The sequence below is a fragment of the Oryx dammah genome, unplaced genomic scaffold (genome assembly GCF_014754425.2).
Source record: "Oryx dammah isolate SB20612 unplaced genomic scaffold, SCBI_Odam_1.1 HiC_scaffold_15, whole genome shotgun sequence".
NCBI lineage: Eukaryota > Metazoa > Chordata > Mammalia > Artiodactyla > Bovidae > Oryx > Oryx dammah.
The window spans coordinates 41,410,803-41,429,087 of record NW_024070199.1 but is presented as its reverse complement, the minus strand read 5'-3'; the positions used below and the strand labels follow the sequence as shown (position 1 = coordinate 41,429,087).

At 58.2% G+C, this 18,285-nt stretch overlaps 1 protein-coding gene across 3 annotated transcripts in view; it reads left to right on the top strand.

Moving 5' to 3' along the window:
* Positions 1–13,497: 13,497 nt before the first annotated feature.
* The window catches only part of NRXN2 (neurexin 2), a 99,943-nt gene continuing 95,155 nt past the window's right edge, over positions 13,498–18,285 (top strand). For all 3 annotated transcript variants that reach the window (XM_040256160.1, XM_040256159.1, XM_040256158.1), the window contains exon 1: positions 13,498–14,221. In XM_040256160.1, coding sequence (XP_040112094.1) covers positions 13,498–14,221 — 724 coding nt within the window. The remainder of the gene's footprint in view (positions 14,222–18,285) is intronic.

Sequence of the window (18,285 nt, the reverse complement as noted above, 5' to 3'; positions counted from 1 at the left end):
GCGCCTAGAATCCTCGTGGGGGGTAGGGGTCTGTAAATCACAGGGACTAGAACTGTGGAGTCTAAGACCCTGTAGTCAGAGAATCTTGGGATTCGGGAATCTCATGTGCTGGAATCTTGGGGGGACTAGAATTCTGGGGGATAGACCCTTAGAACCAGGAAACCTCAGAACAGGGAGTTTGGGGAGGGTCTAGAATCTCGAGGAGTCCAGAATCTTGGGGGGCTAAGACTTGAAAGTAGAAATGCTGAGCCTGGTGGTCATGTAGAACCATAGCCTTCAATCTGAAGCTGAAACAGGTGGCATTGCTTGAATACTTCCAGCAATGGGGAGCTCACTACAGAGAATCATGAGAGGGACAGGGCCGCCCTGAGTGCGGGCTGTGAGGGAAGGGGGCAGCTGGGGCTGCACTCCTTGGATTTGCACCCTCCTGGCCTGGTGCTGCCAGCCAGAAGGACAGTGACTTCCAGAGGAAATGCATATTGATCCTGCTCTCAGCCTCTGGCTGCCTCTCCTAACCCAGCTCTTCCCTCCCAAGTCTGCAGCATGATGGAGGTTTGGGGGGGTCACTGCTGCCTGAGGAAGGCTAAGGCCACTTTGAAGGCTGGTCTGGGTGAGAAGGCGGGGCTGGCGGGGGGTCTTCCAAAGGTCCTGAAGCTGGGTCAGGCTGCCCCTGGGGTCAGGAGACTAGACAGCCATCTGAGAGTGGGGGCTACCTCCTCCGGCCCCCTCCCCTGAGCTGAGGCTTGTCCCACAGCAACTGCAGGGTGTCCTGGGGGTGGAGGCACCTAGCTACCACAGGCAATATCTGAGGACCTGCCAGTGGCCTCAGTCCCCTCCCTCAAAGTTCCTTGATCCAAAGCCCATCTTTGCCTTTGAGACCCCACACCCCTGGCCTGTTCCTCACCTGGGGTACCTCCTCCTCCCACCCTGTTCTCAGCTGCAGCTCGGCCACCTGTTGGGTACTCCCCCCCCACCCCACACTGCCCCTCCTTCTGTCCTCAGCCCCCTCCCGCCCTTCCCCCTCTCGAGGCTGTAATATCCGTTTCACGATTTGGGGGCTGAGTTGCTATAACAACAGACGGCGATTGTGCTGTGAAGAGCAGCTCGCTCCCTGCGCAGCCTCCCAAGCTGCCTCCATCCTGCAGCCTGGTCGGCGCCCCTCCCTGCGGCCCCCCAACCCCAGCCGTCCTCTGCCAGTGTGTGTGTACGCAGAGGGGCGCCCAGGTCTGCTCCGGCTGGGAGAGTGTGACACGCGACTGCCTTTTTGTGGTTGTCCGTGTGAACTCAGCGGACGAGCTTCCCGTTGTGTGCATGTGTGCATGTGTGTGCACAGGCACGCACGCTGTGTTTGCGGCATTCCCCTCCACCGTGTGTCCTCACTGGACTGTGCGTGGGAGAAGGGCCACATTGGGTGGGTGCCTATTGGGCAGAGGTGTCTGGATGCGGTGGGCCCCAACTACATCTAGCAGTCTGAACCTCGGACCTGGGTGGGGAGAGACATCATTGTAACTGGGGGAGGGGCAAGGAGGCACAGCAGCTGCCAGGTGACCTTTCCTGCCCTTGGTGGGGAAGGGTGGCCTAGGGAACCGAGGGGGGTGTGTGTGACCACACAGAGTGTGTAAGTGCTCACTCTTACATCTCCCCCCACCCCTTTACACACCCGTCCATAAGGGTTTGAGAGTCTTTGTGAGTCACTGCACCTGTTTGCCCATCTATGCCCTGGAGTCTGTGCGTGTTATATGTGGTGTGTATGTGTGTGTGTAGGCTGCAGGGAAAGCGGCAATGAGGGGATGGGCAGGGCAGTAGGTTCTGGGGTCAGAGAGACAATTTCACATCCACTGGCCCTGACTCAGCAGTTCCCATTCTCTGGCTCAGCTAGTGGGCTTGGTGGAGGCCATCCTAGGGGTCTGTCCAAGGTCAGCGGAGGCCCTCCAAGTCTGGAACCTGGCTCACGGATCTCTCTTTCCAAGCCCTAGGGTCCTATGGCCTGGGTCCCCCCTCTCATCCCCTCACAGGCTGGGGAGAGAGCTCTCTTGAGGGGGTGTGGGTCCCCGTACATCTACTCAGTAATTGACCACTCTGCAAAGTGCCTCAGGCGCCAGGATGACCTCGTGGGAAGGTCCTCTGTGTACACCTGTTCCCCTAGGCATGCACTTGCCCCAGGCCCCTGTGTGCACAAGTTTGTGTATGTTCTTGAGCAAGCATGTGTTTCCTGTGGGTGTTGTACCATGGGGGGGGGCATTTCTGTAGGTGTCCCTGTGTGTTCCTTTGGGAATGCCTATACACACATAGGTGTGGATGGCCATGAGTATGCCTCCGAGTGCCCGTGCTTGCAATAGTGGTCGAACGTGAGTGTTCTTGCGTGTAGCCTCTGGCTAAGGAAGTGCCACCTACCACTGGCTGTGCAGATCACAGACCCTGCAACAGAAATCAGGGTCATGGAGTGAGCTGGCAGAATGGTCATTCACACACACACACACACACACACACACACACACACTCTGCCTCATTCAGAAACCCAGTGTCCGACTTTGTGGTACACAGGCTGGTGCCAGGGCCCACCTTGGGCTGGCTGAGTGAATGAGGGGTCCCCTTCTTCCACATTCATAGCCATGCAGTGATGCTGACGCCCTCACGGGGAAAACCTTCACTCCAGGAAGTTTCAGAGTTCTGGTTGAAGGGAGCTGCTGCCAGCTTCCCTTCAGTGCTCCAGGCTGTGTGCATCCACAGCCCTGCCCCTCAACCTGCTGCTAGTCCAGAGCTCTAGGCAGGACTGGGAATCAGGCTTCAAATTCTGGGATTCCCATGAGGCAGGGCTGTGAAACTCTAAGCCCCTAGATCTACCCCACCCCCATCTCTGCCTTTCCCTCCCCCACTGCGCCTCTGTCCTTTTCCCAGGAAAAACTTTCCCTCCTCACTTCTAGGGGCAGCCAGGGAGCCCTTGGGCAGTAAGAGGCAGAAGCCGGGCAAGGGCTGGGAAAGGCACCTTACAGGCGCGGGCGGGGTCCCGTTTCCCTAGGCTCCGGGCAACCCGGGCCCGACATTAGGCGTGGCCAGCAGAGGGCGCTGCGGCCCGGGCGCCGCGCAGGTCCTGCTCCCTCGGTGCCCGAAGTCTGGGCCCACGGCTTCCCCTTCGACTCGCCCCAGCCGCGGGAGCTGCCACGCGGTCCAGCCGGCCGGGGGGTGCGGGACCCCAGGGCAAGAGGCTAGGGCGACCGGGTTTCCGGAAAAGTCATTGGGGCTGGTTTCGGATGTCTGCTCGGGTTTCAGGGCCCAGGCGCCAGGGCTAAGGACCTCGAGAAGCGGGAAAGAACTCGGATGCCCTGAGACTGGAACGCCTGGGTTCCTCGCGGGGGAAGGAGGTGGGCCTGTGGAGCAGCGGCGGGCACCGGCGGCCTCTGCGCCTTCGCATTGGCTGCGCTGCTCGTCCGTTAGCGCGGGGTGATCCAATGCGCGCGCCCGGGGGGCGGGCACTGGTGCTGATGCTGCCGTCAGTCGGTGTTGCAGGGATGCGGCGGCGGGAGCAGCCGCCCTGACTCGCGGAGCATCCTCCTCTGAGCGGCACCGCGGCGGGGCGGGTGGACCGGCAGGCGGGCGGGGACGTGGCGGGGAGCGAGAGAGGCGCAAGGCGGCCGACGCTGCTGGCCCTGGTTCTGCCAACCGCCGGAGACGGGGCGGCCCCGGGGTTCTGATCCCCACCCTCCTCCTGGCGCCCCCAGAACCAGGTACGGGGTGAGGGGGGGCTGCGGCGGAGAGGGGCGGGGGGCGGGAGCCGATCGGGGGAGGGGAACGATTGGAGGGGCGGGGGAGGCAGGAAGGATGGATTGGGGGGCGGGGGCGCTGCCGCGCTGAGAGGGCTGGCTGGGTGACAGCGAGGCGGCTAAGCGGCTGGGGGGGGGGGGGTTGGGGATAGGAGGCTCCCTGTGGAAGGGGCACTGGCCCCGAGCTGGGGTGAATGGAGGGGGGTGGGAGGGATGGTCACTGAAGAAGGAATGGGGCGAGAAGGAGGTGCATCCGGAGGGCTTGTGAGGGAGGCTCTGAAGCGGGGGTCCCCAGCCTCTGCTAGCCCCAAGGGCTGGAAGCAGTGCTCGTCCAGAGGGAATGGGGAGCTGTTGTGCTCTGAAGGGTCTGCAGGGGAGACATCAGCGAGGAACTGGGCTTGGGGGGTGGAGAGGGGACTGGGGAGGGGAAAGGAGAGAAGTGGAAAGGCAGGGAGCACAGGGCCAGGCCAAGAGCTCCATACTGGGGGGCACCACGGAGGACCAGGCTTTCCTGGGGGATGGGAGCCAAGGGGAGAGGAGGTTCTTGGGAGGGACCAGAGGGGAAGGGGCCAAGGTGCTCCAGGGAGAGATGGGTATGTGGTGGTGGAGAGCCGGGAAAGATGGGGGGCCTGAGGGATAGAAGCGGAAGCTTGCGGGGGAAGGTTGGGGATGATGTGAGGGGGAGCCTGGGAAAGCAGTAGGAGGGGGCTGTGCTGAGGTGGGAAGGCGCTGGGGGCGGTGACAGGGTTATGGGCAGACAGTGCTGCAGGGAGAGGAAGCTGCAGGGCCCTGGGCTTGCTCCCCACCCCCAAAGAGGAGGGGACCATTCCTCTCGTTCCAGCCTCCTCCCCAGTCAAGGAGCCATCTCTCTGCTCTGGGTTCTTTGGGCTGGGGTGTGAGCCCTTGAAGCCTTGATGGGCCCTTGGAGGCAAAACTGGCTTTGGGGGGCTGTTGTCGTCTCTACCCTCCAGCCCCACCTGAGTCCTAGGTGAAGGAATTCAGTGCCTCGTTGAACCAGCAAGGGCTGGGAGGGGACTCTTCCTTGGTGTCTGGAGGTGTCAGACTGGGAGTGATGAAATCCGTCTTAGGGTGTGGGTCTCAGGTCTCCAGTCCTCTTGACTGCCTCGAGGCTTCCAAACACTTCTGGCTTTTTCTGTGCTGGGGGGTGGGGTCATTCATTTCTGCCCCTCCCTCTTGCCAGTGTCTAGGTGTTCCTTTTGGGGCAGGGTAGACTCCTGGGCCTTGCATTCTCTATCTTCTGCCAGAGAAGTAGAAAGAGAGGAGGAGAGAGGAGGAAAGAGAGGAGGGAGGTCGGCTGATCTGTTCACTGTAAGGCCATCTGTTTCGTGGGGCTTTGGCCACTCAGGTCCCTAGCTCCTCCTGCCTCCAGGAATGCTGGAATCCGAGGCTGGGCTGGATCTTTCTAGGGGCTGGGGGAGAAGGATCTGGCTGGGTAGGTTCCTTCATTCCTGCTAGAGGAGGTGTTCTCAGATCCATCGTGGCCTCAGATCCACAGGGGTGGGCAGGACTGACCGGCAGGCAGAGGCCAGGCGGGCGGTCACAGCGTGGCTGGGGATTTCTCTCCAGGAGCCCAGGCCTCTGCTGGCTTCTCAACCTGGGCTGAGTCCACACTCTGAGTTCCTGAGAGGAGGGGGCTGGTTTCCAGAGGGGATGGCGGGGATCTCTTTCCCCTCCAGGCCTCCAGTCTCTATCCAGCTACACTCTCCTGCCCGCCCTTGCCAGTGACACAGACAGCTTGACACGGATACATATGCTCGGTGACACCCACCCAGACACACACCTCCACAGGCACATACACCTGCGTACACAATACACCTCCTAGCAGCACACCGCCTACACTCCCTGCCCAGAGAAACAGCCACCTCGCTGCCTGCCTCAGAGACCTCCCCCGGGTGCCCTGCTCTGCTGTGACACCCTCGGGGCCCCCACGTGCCCCCAGAGCCTCAGTGCCCCGCTGTCAGCTCTCTCCCTCAGATGCACACAGCCCCCGCTCCGTCCAACCAGGCACCACCTCAGATTTGTACAGGTGCACCTGTACTCTTCCAACAGACCCTCACTCCCTGAGACACACCCTCTCCTCACAGAGCGCCTCCCCCCATCATTAAGCACCGTTCTCTTCTGTGTCCTAAGCACTTTGCCCCAGGCTTTCGTGCGCGTGACCACAGCCCCTTTAGGTCTGACCCGGTGCTCAGCCACACCTGTCTTCCTCAGTACCTTCCCATTTCTGGGCCCTCCGCCCCCAGCACTAATCCTCACGTGTGGGGGCCCTACCCCCGCGTGGTGCCAAACTGTCCATTCGTTCTCAGCCCCCACGGGGACACCGCACCTGACAGGGTGAGCCCGCTCCACCTGCCTGGCCGCTCCTCCGCCCGGGCGGCCCCTGGCCTGGGCCTGTCCACACCGCCAGGGCTGCAGCCCTCAGAGGCTCATTCAGCAAACAATCTGGCGCGTGCACAGCACCTTGCCCATCCTCGCTCCTTCCAGAGCCCTCTCTGCTGCCGCCACGGTGGGTTGGGGTCAGAGAGAGGCTGCCTGGACTCAGCTCTGCCCCTCCGTGAGCCTCAGTTTCCTCATCTGAAAAATGGGGCGGGGGCCCACCTTCCTCGTGGGGTTCTTCTGAGGAGTAGGCCGGATGATCATGATGACAATAATAAGAACAATGACTGTATTCACCGGCATTCTTTGTTTTATTGCACTTCACAGATAATTCTGTTTTTTGCAAAGTGAAGGTTTGTGGCAACCCTTCACTGTCAGATGATGGTTAGTGCATTTTAGCAATAAAGTATTTTAAAATGAAGGTATGTACATTGCTTTTTTAGACACGATGCTGTCACACATGGGACTGTAGGATCACAGGCTACCGTATGGTGCGACTGGGAAACAGAAAATTTGTGTGACTTCCTTTATTGCAATATTTGCTTTATTGTGGTGGCCTGGAATTGAACCCATGGTATCGCCCAGGTTTTGGAGTAGGCACACTGTCCCTGCCATGAGCCTGGCTCTGTTTTAAGCACTCTGTGAACTTTGTCTGATGTGTTTGTCCTGCCCCCAGTAAATGGCAGCTACTTCCGTGTTCATCACGACCTTCCACGTGCGCACATACGCCTGTCATGGGCACTGTTAGGAACGTTCCCAGGCACCTCCTGCTTACTCACAAGGCCACCCCTGGAAGCCATCTGTCCCCTCTGAATTGCTGGGATGTACCCACCCAGGGCGTCATCCCTCAGCTGTGCACAGCATGGGGTGGGCATGGGGGTGAGCTCTCGCCTTTCACTGCCTACCTCAAACTCCCTCGTTCTGGTCCCCAGTGCGTCGAGTCATTCATTTGCACCTCAGTCCCCAGCCCACCCATCTCCTCAGACCCACACACCTGGCAACTGCCTTGTCATGCACATCGTGAGCTGCCACTCTGGTGCCCAGGCCCTTGTAGGCTTCTCTCCATGTACATGAACACCTGCTCAGGGGGACCCTCGCACACACACACCCACTCCCAGCCGTGCTGCTCTGGGACCTCTGCTAATCTCCAGACCCATTCATCTCTTTCCCACCTTCCTAGGTAGGAAGAAGTGCCCGGAAGTGTGGGGAAGGGCCAAGGGGTCAAAATCCTAGTCCCAGCTCTGCCCTGACAAGCTGTGTGACCTTGTGGAGTCTGCCTTTGGTCAGTGCCCTAGCACCCACTACCCACAGGTGGACTGCAGCCTTGAGCCAGTGGGGATGGGAGCTGGGAGGTGGGGGTGGGGGTGACTCAACTGCTCTCAGGATCTCCACCCTCTCTTCGCCCACAGAACCCTGTCCCATAGAGATGGCCACTCAGAGGCCCCTTCTCTTCTCTGAGTGTCAGTTTCCCCATTTGCAAAAGGGGGGCAGTTATAAGGTCTGCCTTGCTTACTGCTCTCATCCCGCTATGGTAAGACTCGAAGGAAACAAGAAACACATGGAGTTTTGCACACTGTAAAATGCTGAGATGGGTTTTTAAAGTGATTATTAATACAACACATACTTCTCCACGTTAGTCTCTACTAGGCACTGTTTCAAGTGCTTTACATATATCAGTTCACTTTTGAAAATGCTACTAAAATCTCTATTTTACACATAAGGCAACTGAGGCCCCGAGAAGCTAAGCAACTTGTCCGAGGTTGCACAGCTGGAAGGGAGTAGAGCCGGCATGAACCCAGGCTCCTGAGTCAGCACCTCTGATCCCTGCACTTTCTCGGTTTTGCTTTTGCCCCCTGCTGAGATGTGTCTGAACATGGACTTGCCGGAGGTCTTCCCTTGTCACTTCTAGGTCATCAGAGCTGGAAGGAGGGAGCAGGAAGAGGGGGTAGGACTTATTCTTTGCTTACTGATCCTGCCTGAGGTTTTAGGGAGGAGAGAGGACCCTTCAAAATACACCTTCTGCCACTGAAAGGGCCCTCAGAGCTGGAGCTGTCTGATGCCCCCTCCCCTGTGATTCAGGAGCCCCCTGCTGAACATCTCTGAGCCTTAGTCACCCTTCCTCAGCTCACACACCTCCACAGATGGGGAACTCACCCCTCCCCCCGACCGGAGGCAGCCTACTCCACTGTTGGCTGCTCTAGATTGCCGGCAAGTTTCTCTTTTGCTTGAGCCAAAAATTCCCTCCCCATAACACACACTCTCCCACCTGTCCACAGGCTGCCTTCTGGGGCCACCAGAATGTGTGCAAACCCAGCTCTTCCTCCCTGATGCCTGGGGGAGGCCCCTGCTGTCACACTCCCAGCTGGCGCGAGAGAGAGCTGGCTTGAGTAGAGGAGAGCCAGAGAGAGGCTGGCGTTCCCATGGCTGGAGGTGTGTGTGTGTGGGTGGGTGGGTGGTGTAGACATCAGAGAAGGGGCTGAGTGGATGCCGGGAGAAGACCTCTAGACAGGGGCTCTGCCGGAGTGGGTACAATCTAACCCTGAAATTCACATCCGTTCGTTCAGTTTGTGCTGGTGGTGTGGGGATGGAGGACTTTGGTCAGACTGGAAGGCCCAGGAGTGGAATAGTGGGTACATGGGAAGCGTCTAGAATGGAAGTCCAGCAACCTTGATTTTAGTCTTTCTCTTCTTCATGGCCCTCTGGCTATGGTTGCTCCTCTCTGGGACTTGAAGGATGAACTCTACGAGCTCTGCGGTCTGTGTCTTTTGGCCCCCCCTGGGGCAGACTCAGAGTCTGGGTTGTCTGAAGAGGGCAGGGCCCCAGCGAAGGTCAGGTCAGAGAAGGGTGAGCTCTCTGAGCCTGACACCGCCCTGTGGCCTGTGGCCGGTGCGGGGTAGAAGAAAGGCCACAGGTGTTGGAGCCAGCTGACCCCCTCATCTGCTCTTGAGCTTGGGGAAATGAATCCATCATTTGAAGCTCAGGGTCCCTGTTTGTAAGCCTGGGGTAAACAAACTACCTCCTAGCACGGGAGGATATATAAGACAATGCTGTGGTGGTCCAGCCTGGCACTTGATGCACAGTGGAAAGCCCCAGAGTCACAGCCCAGATGCTACGCTGGTACTGGTCTGGTCATGGGAAGGTGAGGAGGAGGCTGTCAGGGCCCAGAAGGAATCCGTGGGACAGGATTCTGTGGGGCTGAGAGTGGGCTGAGGTCCTGAGAGCCGCTGAGTCACCCCACCCCCACCCCGTCTAGCTCCCATCACCACTGACTCAAGGTTGCAGAGTCCATCCGTGGGTAGAGGGTGCTAGGGAGCCGACTGTGGGGCGGAATCCCGGATGGCGGGGAGAGGTCTGCTCCCTGGAGGAGCAGTGGCCCTGGGCCAGCAGTGGCTGGCGGTGTACGCTACACTGATGTCACTCGGCAGGCAGGATATCCCAAGGCTGCTCCGGCCAGTGTCTCTGCTCTGGCAGTGAGCACTGGAGAAGCATCGATCTTGGGGAGCAGAGCCTGGACACTGAGGGTGCCGCGGGGGCTTCCACTGCAAGGCATCAGTGTGGGGGAGGGGCTGGGCTCAACTCCAGGGATTGTTTACTTGATGTAGCTGTGCAAGGCCCTGGCCCTGGCCCATAGGGAGGAGAGCTGCATGCCAGGAGTTGAAGAAGGACTGAGTATCATAGGTTAGCAGGAAGCCCCTGTGTCCGGGGAGGAAGGGTGGGTTGGAGGCAGAAGCTTGGTCCTGGACTGCAGGAGGCTGAAGGGAGGGGACAGGGGTGGTGAAGAGCAGCAGGTACTCTAGGGCGGGGTGAGGTGGAAGGACTCAGGTGTCCGCTTAGCTAACGCTTCTCTTGGGGTTATCTTTGCCTTGCAAGCCTGAAGCTGCCCCAGTGTTCTCTGGAGAGAGGACACAGGGAGGGTGGGGGCTTCCTCCCGGCCAGCCCTGCAGCCCCTGTGCCCCGGCGCTGAGCCAGGCTGGCCTGTGCTGCAGAGCTGCGGGCTGTGGGAAGAATGAGTAATGAGCCTTGAGGGGCCGCAGGCCCGGCCCCTGCCCCGGCCCCTCCCTGGGGCACCGCAGAACCCGGAATCTGCCCCCACAGCTGCTGCCAGGCACCTGCCTGCCCACAGCACCCGCTTCGTTGCCACACTCTCCCTCCTCATCTGGGCACACAAAGACCTTTAGAGTCATCCCCTGGACTCTTAACCCACTTTGCCACCACCACCACCGCTGCTGCTGCTGCTGCTAAGTCGCTTCAGTCGTGTCCGACTCTGCGACCCCACAGACGGCAGCCCACCAACCTCCCCCGTCCCTGGGATTCTCCAGGCAAAAACACTGGAGTGGGCTGCCGTTTCCTTCTCCAATGCAAGAAAGTGAAAAGTGAAAGTGAAGTCACTCAGTCGTGTCCGACTCTTAGCGACCCCATGGACTGCAGCCCACCAGGCTCCTCCGTCCATGGGATTTTCCGGGCAAGAGTGCTGGAGTGGGTTGCCATTGCCTTCTCCGGCCACCGTCACTTCCATCCCCCAAACAGGTAACATTCCTCTGATTTTTAGGACCCAGGCGGCTGCCTTCCAGCCTCTGGAGGCCTCCTCCGCCATCCTTCACTTCCTGTCCTCCGCTAACCTCCTGAAATAGGGAGACCCTGTCCTTAGCCTCTGGCAGCAGGGACCCCTCTGCCGCTCTGCACAGGGTGGGGGATGTGAGCAGACAGGCACTGGGTTGGGGGGCGGGGCCGGGGAACGAATCCCCTCCCTTATCCCCGCGGCCGAGGCAGACTGGACAGCAGCACGAAATCCTATTCCTTCTGCCAGCAGAAATCGATAGCTAATTAATTCCCTCCCCAAAATAGTGTCCGGAAGTGGGGGTGGGGGCTGGGAGAGAGGCCAGGCCGGACTGAGGCCCTGGGTCGGGGGAGGTTGGGGAGGGCGGGAGGATGCCATTCTCTGGAGTCTGGAACTGCGCCTCTGCTGAGGGGTCTCTAGCTGCTCCTTCTGAAGAAGAGGGGGTTTGGTCTTTCCCTTCCCCAAGCCTAAGGGTCCCTTTCCCCTGCCCTGGGCTGGGGTTAGGGTGCATGTGTGTGTGTGTGTGTTGGGGGGGTGGTAAGGGCGTCAATCAGGCTGGGAGCAGGTGCTGCATTTAATTTGATTGGCTAATTAGCCCGCGCATGTTAATTATCTCTATTACCCAATGAGGAGAGGCAGTGGCAAAGCTATATATAACCAGCGACAGTGTTTGGAGAGAGAGGGTGTTGCCTGCCTGGACCGCCTCCCTTCTTGCCTGGGGAGGGGCAGCCCTTGGAGGTGGGCTGGGGCAGGACTCTTGAGACCCTCTTGGAGTCTGTAGGGTTGGGGAGGAGGGAGTCAGAAGGAGCCAGATGGAAGGACCTGAGAGCTGGATTTGAGGGTCTCTTGGAGGTGGCTCCTCAAACTCTACTGCCAGCCACTTGAGGCCATCCCTGCCTCATCTTCTTTATGCATACATATCATTCCAACCATCCTGTCCCCCAACTCTCTGCTCACCCTTCACCTGGCTTTTTAGGGGGGCCTTAGCTTTCTCTCTCCCTTCATACTCCTAGCTTCCTCCCATGGAGGGAGGAAACACATCCATCCAACCTTCTCTCCAAGGATCCTTCTCTTCTTTCGGCTCACACCGCTCTGAACTACACCTGGGGCTGCCCTGCCCTTTGTCATGTTGGAGTCAGAGACACATGGATCTAAGTCCCAGTTCCCCTCTGACGTGCTGTGCGACCTTGGGCAAGTCCCTAGACTTTAATATGTGGGATTCCCCAGTGGTTAATGGGAATAATGGGACCTCCCAGACTGATTAAGTAAAATGACATTTGTAAAACTGCTCAGCATCCAGGGCATTGATAAATGCTGTCGGAATTTGGAATTTAATTTTCTCTTCTTGCTCTTTTTTTCTCCCCATCAGGCCTTCTCTCTCATCCATTATTCTTCTCTTTCATGTGATTTCTTTTCCTCCTCTCCCCCATCCCCTTCAATCTTTCCCTGTCTCTTCCTAAACTCTGGCCCTTCTCTGTTTCTTTCTCAGGCTTCACCCCACCTCTTCCCCTTCCTCCCTCCCCAAAATAAAATCAATGCAATATTCAGGAGGGTTGTTGGATATAAATAATTACGACTTGGAGTTTAACGAGATGCAAATTCCCCTCCCCGTTGTGGGGTATAAATTGCTCTCTGACAGCCAGTTACAAGGGTAATCATTTCAGAAAGGCAATTTTATGCAAATGAGGCTGTCTGCCTCCTGGTGGCTCCCCCATCCCTGGATGGGAAGGAGGCTGGAATCCAGGGGTGAAATGAAGGCCCAAGTATCAGCCTAGGTCCCAGGCTGAAGCCTGGGAGCTGGAGCTTGAAGGTGAGATATTTAGGTTCAGGAAGGACCCAGGCTGGTGAGCAGGGTGTTGGGGCCCAGAAAGGGGGTGATTGTGGTTTTGGGGGAATTGTAGACACAGAATCAGGTGCCTGCATCCTTGCATGGAAGGAGAGGGCTTGGGGCCTGGAAGTCTGTGTCCTGGCTGACTTCTCTCCCTTGCCTCCTTCCCAGCCAGGTTACCCAGGGATACCATCGACGAATTGGCATTTAATTAATCCCAATGAATTATTTAGCAACTTCATTATCCAGCATCAGGGACTGATGAGAGAGAGCCCATGGCAGGTGGTGGGACCATGCACAGAGGCTGGGTAGCTCAAAGAGGAAGGGGCTGTGGTCAGCAGCTGGAGGAGTCTCCAGGCCTCACCCACAGGAGCTGGCCCTGGTCCTGATAGGAGGCGAGGGGGAGGGCATCTGGACAGGGCTCCACCTGGATTCTAAGGTGTTACCTCCCTACCTGTCTGCATCTTAAACCCGAGATGATGCTCCTAGAGGGTGTTATCTCCGCTCCTTCTCCCCCCACCCCACCCCCAAGTGCTGGGTCCCGAGTATTCCTATGCTGGTGGCGAGACCCTCTCCAGGTCAAAGTGGCTCCTCCAGTTCTAAAGGGAAACAGTTGATCTCTTGCTAGTGTGAAGGGGGAGCCAGACACCAAAGACGCTTCCCCTCCTCCGAGCTCTTCGGTAACCCTTTCCTCTCCGTTTCCCCGCAGGCCTCCCTCCCCCATCTTCCGTTGGAGTCCGAAACGGGGGAGGGGCGCCTCTGCCGCCGCCCGGGGGAAGCCGGCATCTGGGCCTCTGCGCACCTCGTCCTGCGGCCGGGTCCATGGCACTGTGAGCCGGCGAGGGAGCCCCGCTCGTCGCGGGGGTCGCCCGGCCCCCTCCCTGCCCCATGCACCCGCGGCTCTGAAGCCTGAGCGGGGTCGGGGGCCGGGCGGGGCCGGGGCCGCCGGAGGCATGGCGCCCGGGAACCGGTGGCGGCCGCCATCGCTGCCGCTGCTGCTGCTGCTGACGCTCGCGGCAGGTGCGGGCGGTCTGGAGTTCGGCGGCGGCCCCGGGCAGTGGGCGCGCTACGCGCGCTGGGCCGGCGCGGCGAGCAGCGGCGAGCTCAGCTTCAGCCTGCGCACCAACGCCACGCGGGCGCTGCTGCTCTACCTGGACGACGGCGGCGACTGCGACTTCCTGGAGCTACTGCTGGTGGACGGGCGCCTGCGGTTGCGCTTCACGCTCTCGTGCGCCGAGCCTGCCACGCTGCAGCTGGACACGCCGGTGGCCGACGACCGCTGGCACATGGTACTGCTGACCCGCGACGCGCGCCGCACCGCCCTGGCGGTGGACGGCGAGGCCCGCGCCGCCGAGGTGCGCTCGAAGCGGCGCGAGATGCAGGTGGCCAGCGACCTGTTCGTGGGAGGCATACCCCCCGACGTGCGACTCTCGGCGCTCACGCTCAGCACCGTCAAGTACGAGCCGCCCTTCCGCGGCCTCCTGGCCAACCTGAAGCTGGGCGAGCGGCCCCCCGCGCTGCTGGGCAGCCAGGGCCTGCGCGGCGCCGCCGCGGACCCCCTGTGCGCCCCCGCACGCAACCCCTGTGCCAACGGCGGCCTCTGCACCGTGCTGGCCCCCGGCGAGGTGGGCTGCGACTGCAGCCACACGGGCTTCGGCGGCAAGTTCTGCAGCGAAGGTGAGCCCGGGGGAGCCGCCGCTGGGCGCCTGGATGCGGGAGTGAGGGGCGGGAGGGTTGCCCGGGATCCAGGCCTGTGGGGGGCACCTGCGGTCCGCGGGCTCCTGCACAAGGGCGGGTGTGTGTACCAGCACGCGAGTTGTGAGGGGCGTGTGAGGACCCCTGTCTCAAGGAGAAGGCGCACGTGGTCAGCCAGGGAGCAGGACAGGCGGCGGGGTGCCCCAGGTGGGCGTGACCTGCCGGCAGGTCTGGTGTGGGCGTGGCCTGTGTGGGCGCGGCCTCGTGAGCCCATCCGGGGCGCCTCTCCCTATCCCCAGGCAGGGTTCCGTGGCGACCTGTGGGTAGGACTGTGTAGTGAGAGCCAACTAGCCAGAAGATGAAGGTCAGGCCCTTGAGGGCGTGTGGGTCGGGTGGGTGACCGACTGTGAGGCGCCCGCGAGGGCCGGTGGAAGAGCTCTGTGTGGGCGGGGCCTTGTGGGCAGGGACGGGGATTGGGGGCGGCCCTGTGAGAGAGCCCTGAAGGCTGTGTGGGGCTTGTAACCTCTTGGCGGTGGGTAGGGCTGTGAGAGTGAGAGTGAGGGAGCCGGGGCCTTCGAGCGCTGTGGGGAGGGCCGGGGCGGGCGGGGCCTAGGAGGCGGGGGCGTGGTTGGCCCGGGTGGGCGGGGCCACAGCCTGAGGGTCCGCGCGCGGGCGGGAGGTCCTGCCTGAGAGGCCCCGACTGGACCCGCGCCTGAGGGCCCGGACGGGAGACCGCTGGGCGCCGGGAGAAGAGCCCACGGTGCGTGCGAGGGTGGGTGGTGATTGTGAGGCTGTGACTGCACGCGCCAGGAGGGCGGGAAGCGAGTGTTTCTAGAGTGAATGAAGCTCGAGGGAGAGGGTGGCTGAGGCCTCTCAGGGTTGGTGACTAGAGTCACCGGGTTTGATGAGGGGGAAAAAAATGGCTGGTCGTCTCTTCCGGGTGAGAGACTGCAAGCGGAGGCTGGTTTTGAACAGCGGAGCCCTCGCAAGCTTGGGGTTTGGAAGGGAGATTGGGGGGCTGGAGAGGACTGGTGAGGACTCTGGAAGTGGGTATGAAATCAGGACTTGAAGGGGTGGTTCTCCCAGTACCCGGGATGCAAGAGGCCTTGATGAGCAAGGTGGGGGACAAGGTCGAGGATGGCTGAGCCAGGCCTGGGGTGATGTGAGGTTTAGGGGAGTGGGCCAGGGAGGGATTTTGAGGCCCCTGTTGTTCTTTGGTCTGGCTGGGGAGTGGGGGAGAGGTTCCCCATCAGTTTCGAGCCTGGGCATAGGCGCCTCCTTCCTCCCTGGTGTGTGGCAGCCGTTTGAAGTGGAGGTGTGCAGTCCTTTCCTTCAGTCCCCCTAGGAGCTGTGGGCTGCTTAGCAGTTGTGGGTGTGTCTACCCTCAAGAGGTAGGGTCTTTGAGGAGTGTGTGTGCCCACAGACTAGTGTGGCCCTGCGACTGCTTTGGGGGTAGTGGCCTCTTGGCCAGGACCCGGGGACAGGAGTAGCCACGTTTGCAAGTGAAGTCCTGTACTTTGCCCAGTATTTTGACTGTGTATCTGCAGTTGTGGTAGAGGAATACATAAGGGAGGTTTTCAGTGGCTCTTGGGAGTTATTTGTACAAGGTGGTGGGATGTATCTTCAAGAACTGTGTGTATTAAGTCAATCTGGCACCTTCTCGCCTTTTCTCCAAGGAGTGCAGGTGCTCCCTAAACTGTGAAATTGTGTGTCTGTGTGTGTTTGCTTGCATGCAGAGGTGTAGGAGTCTGGCGGTGTATCCTGTGCGAATGGTCTGTTGGCAAATAAAGTCCCGTGCCTAGTAGAGTGAGTAGTATGTGAGTGTAAGGGCGTGGCTGCATGTGTAGTTATCCATGTGCGTGTGTTTTCATGGGAGACCTCAGTAAGACACTGGACTTTATGAGGAATCTTTCATGACCTGTAATTTGATTCTCTGGTCCCTATGATCTCTCCCCTGCAAGCCTTCTTAAGAAAATAGCATGAACCATGCTATTTTTTAAAAATTTATTTTTTAGAGATTATTTTTTTGGCTGCACCATGCAGCAGTGTGTGGGATCTTCATTCCCCAACCAGGGATTGAACCTGAGCCTGCTGCAGTGGACGCTCAGTCTTAGCCAGTGTACTGCTAGGGAAGTCCCTGAACCACACCCTTCTGACTAGATGGAAGGGTAATTTGAGCTACAGAGAAGCCACTGGTCCATGACCTCACTGTGGCAGAATTGGCCTGGGTGTATGAAAAATGCAGCCAGAGTCCTTGTATTCAATCCCTGAAAGGATTCATTGGCCAGAGGCTCCCAGTGAGCCATACAAGATGTGTGCTTTGGAATGTGTTGTGTGGTTGTGTGTCTGAGATGTGTTTGGGTTCCTGTGTGTGATGCGCTGGTTGAATCATGTGTGTATATATATTGTTGATCAGTTAAATGTTTGTGTCAGCTCTGTTGGAGCTGGGAGAGGCAGCTGTGTATCTAACCCATTTTGTGTGTGTGTGTGTGTGTGTTTGTGAGATATCCATTGAGGGAGTTGTGCTTTGTCTGAGATAAAAAGGTAGAGATGTTCATCTCTGAATTCCCTGCACCTAGAATGGTATTTGGCACTTAGTGGGTGTTTGGTAAGCATCTCTTCAATGACTGAATAGATGTTAACAAGTATTTGATAGACTAAAGGCTTGGGGAGGGCTGTATGTGTATGTGGAACTGTGTATGTATATGTTTTCAGCTATGTGTTGTGGGCATGGTGGTTGCCAACGCTGATAAACTCTGCTTACATCTAGCGATGACAGGCTCAGTGACAGCTCCACTGCTTCTCCTCCCACCCATGACCTCATTCCCTCCCTTTACATTTGTTCCTTATTTCCTGGGTAGGTTTTGTAATATCCTGTGCTCATTACACTTCTTCTAGTACATTCTTATCCAGCCAAGGAGGAAAGGAATGAGCTGCTTCCCCTTGGGTATTGGGTTTGGGGTTGGAAGATTTTAAGGGGAACAGGTCTGGCTCCTGATCAGGGCCAGAGTCTTCAAGCCTCCCTGGAAATTACAATTACTTCATTCTTATCTGCTTTGAGTGATCCCCAACTTTTTCCGAGATTGAAGACATTTTTGAAAGTCAGTAATTCACAGTACCCCTTCCAAACAGTAGTTATTTTTATATCTGTTTATTGTGAAAATAGATGACTCAAAGCTACTATGAATTCAGGAAAGCTTTTACATGGCTTTGATGTTATATTTGCCATTGTGGTTAATCAAATATACATTAGGAAAAATAGTTTTAGCTTTATATGTAAGACATACCAATCTGCCTTCAGCTAGTTGGTGGATCCTTTGGACACTCCCCACTCCCACCCCTCCTGCCTTCCTGGGTCTGGGCCTGCCCACTGACTGAGAACTTCCATGCTAGGAATCTGCTTCTTTTCTCAGGTTCTGACCACAGGTGATTGAAGACAGGGCTAAGTATGAGTCACTGAGTGTGTGTATTCCTGCTGACTGTCTGCCAAAGTAGGGATCAAGTAGACTGGGATTTTGCATTGATTTTCATGGGAATTCCTCCTCATGTCATTTATGTGTGGGAAGAAAGAGCTGAAAAGTGATCAAGGAAGAAGAGTGTGCCAGTATGTGTGGAATACCTTGAGTGGAGTGAGGGCGCAGAGGCATACGATGGCGTGTCAGGGGTGTGGTGTGTACCTCACTTGAGAGAGAAATGAAACCAGTGGTGATGCGTGTGTTAACAGGAAGATAGATGCATGGGTCTCATGTGTATTTGGTAGGTTTGTTGGCAGTTTAATTCAGCAGGTTATTGTCAAGGCCTCCTTTGTGACAAACTTTGTGTTGGGGGCTCTAGGTGAGTCAGACGTGGAGAAGACACTGCTCTGGGAGTTGCCTGCTTAACTGAGGAAGCAGATGAAAAGCAGACAGTGTGTGGTTAAGAGCACAGATTCTGTAGTCGGGCTGTCTGGGCAATGACCTTGGACTTAAGCTGTCTCTGCCCGGTTTCCTTGTCTGTAAAATGGGACAGCAGTACTGCCTACCTTAAAGAGTTGTTATGGGAATTAA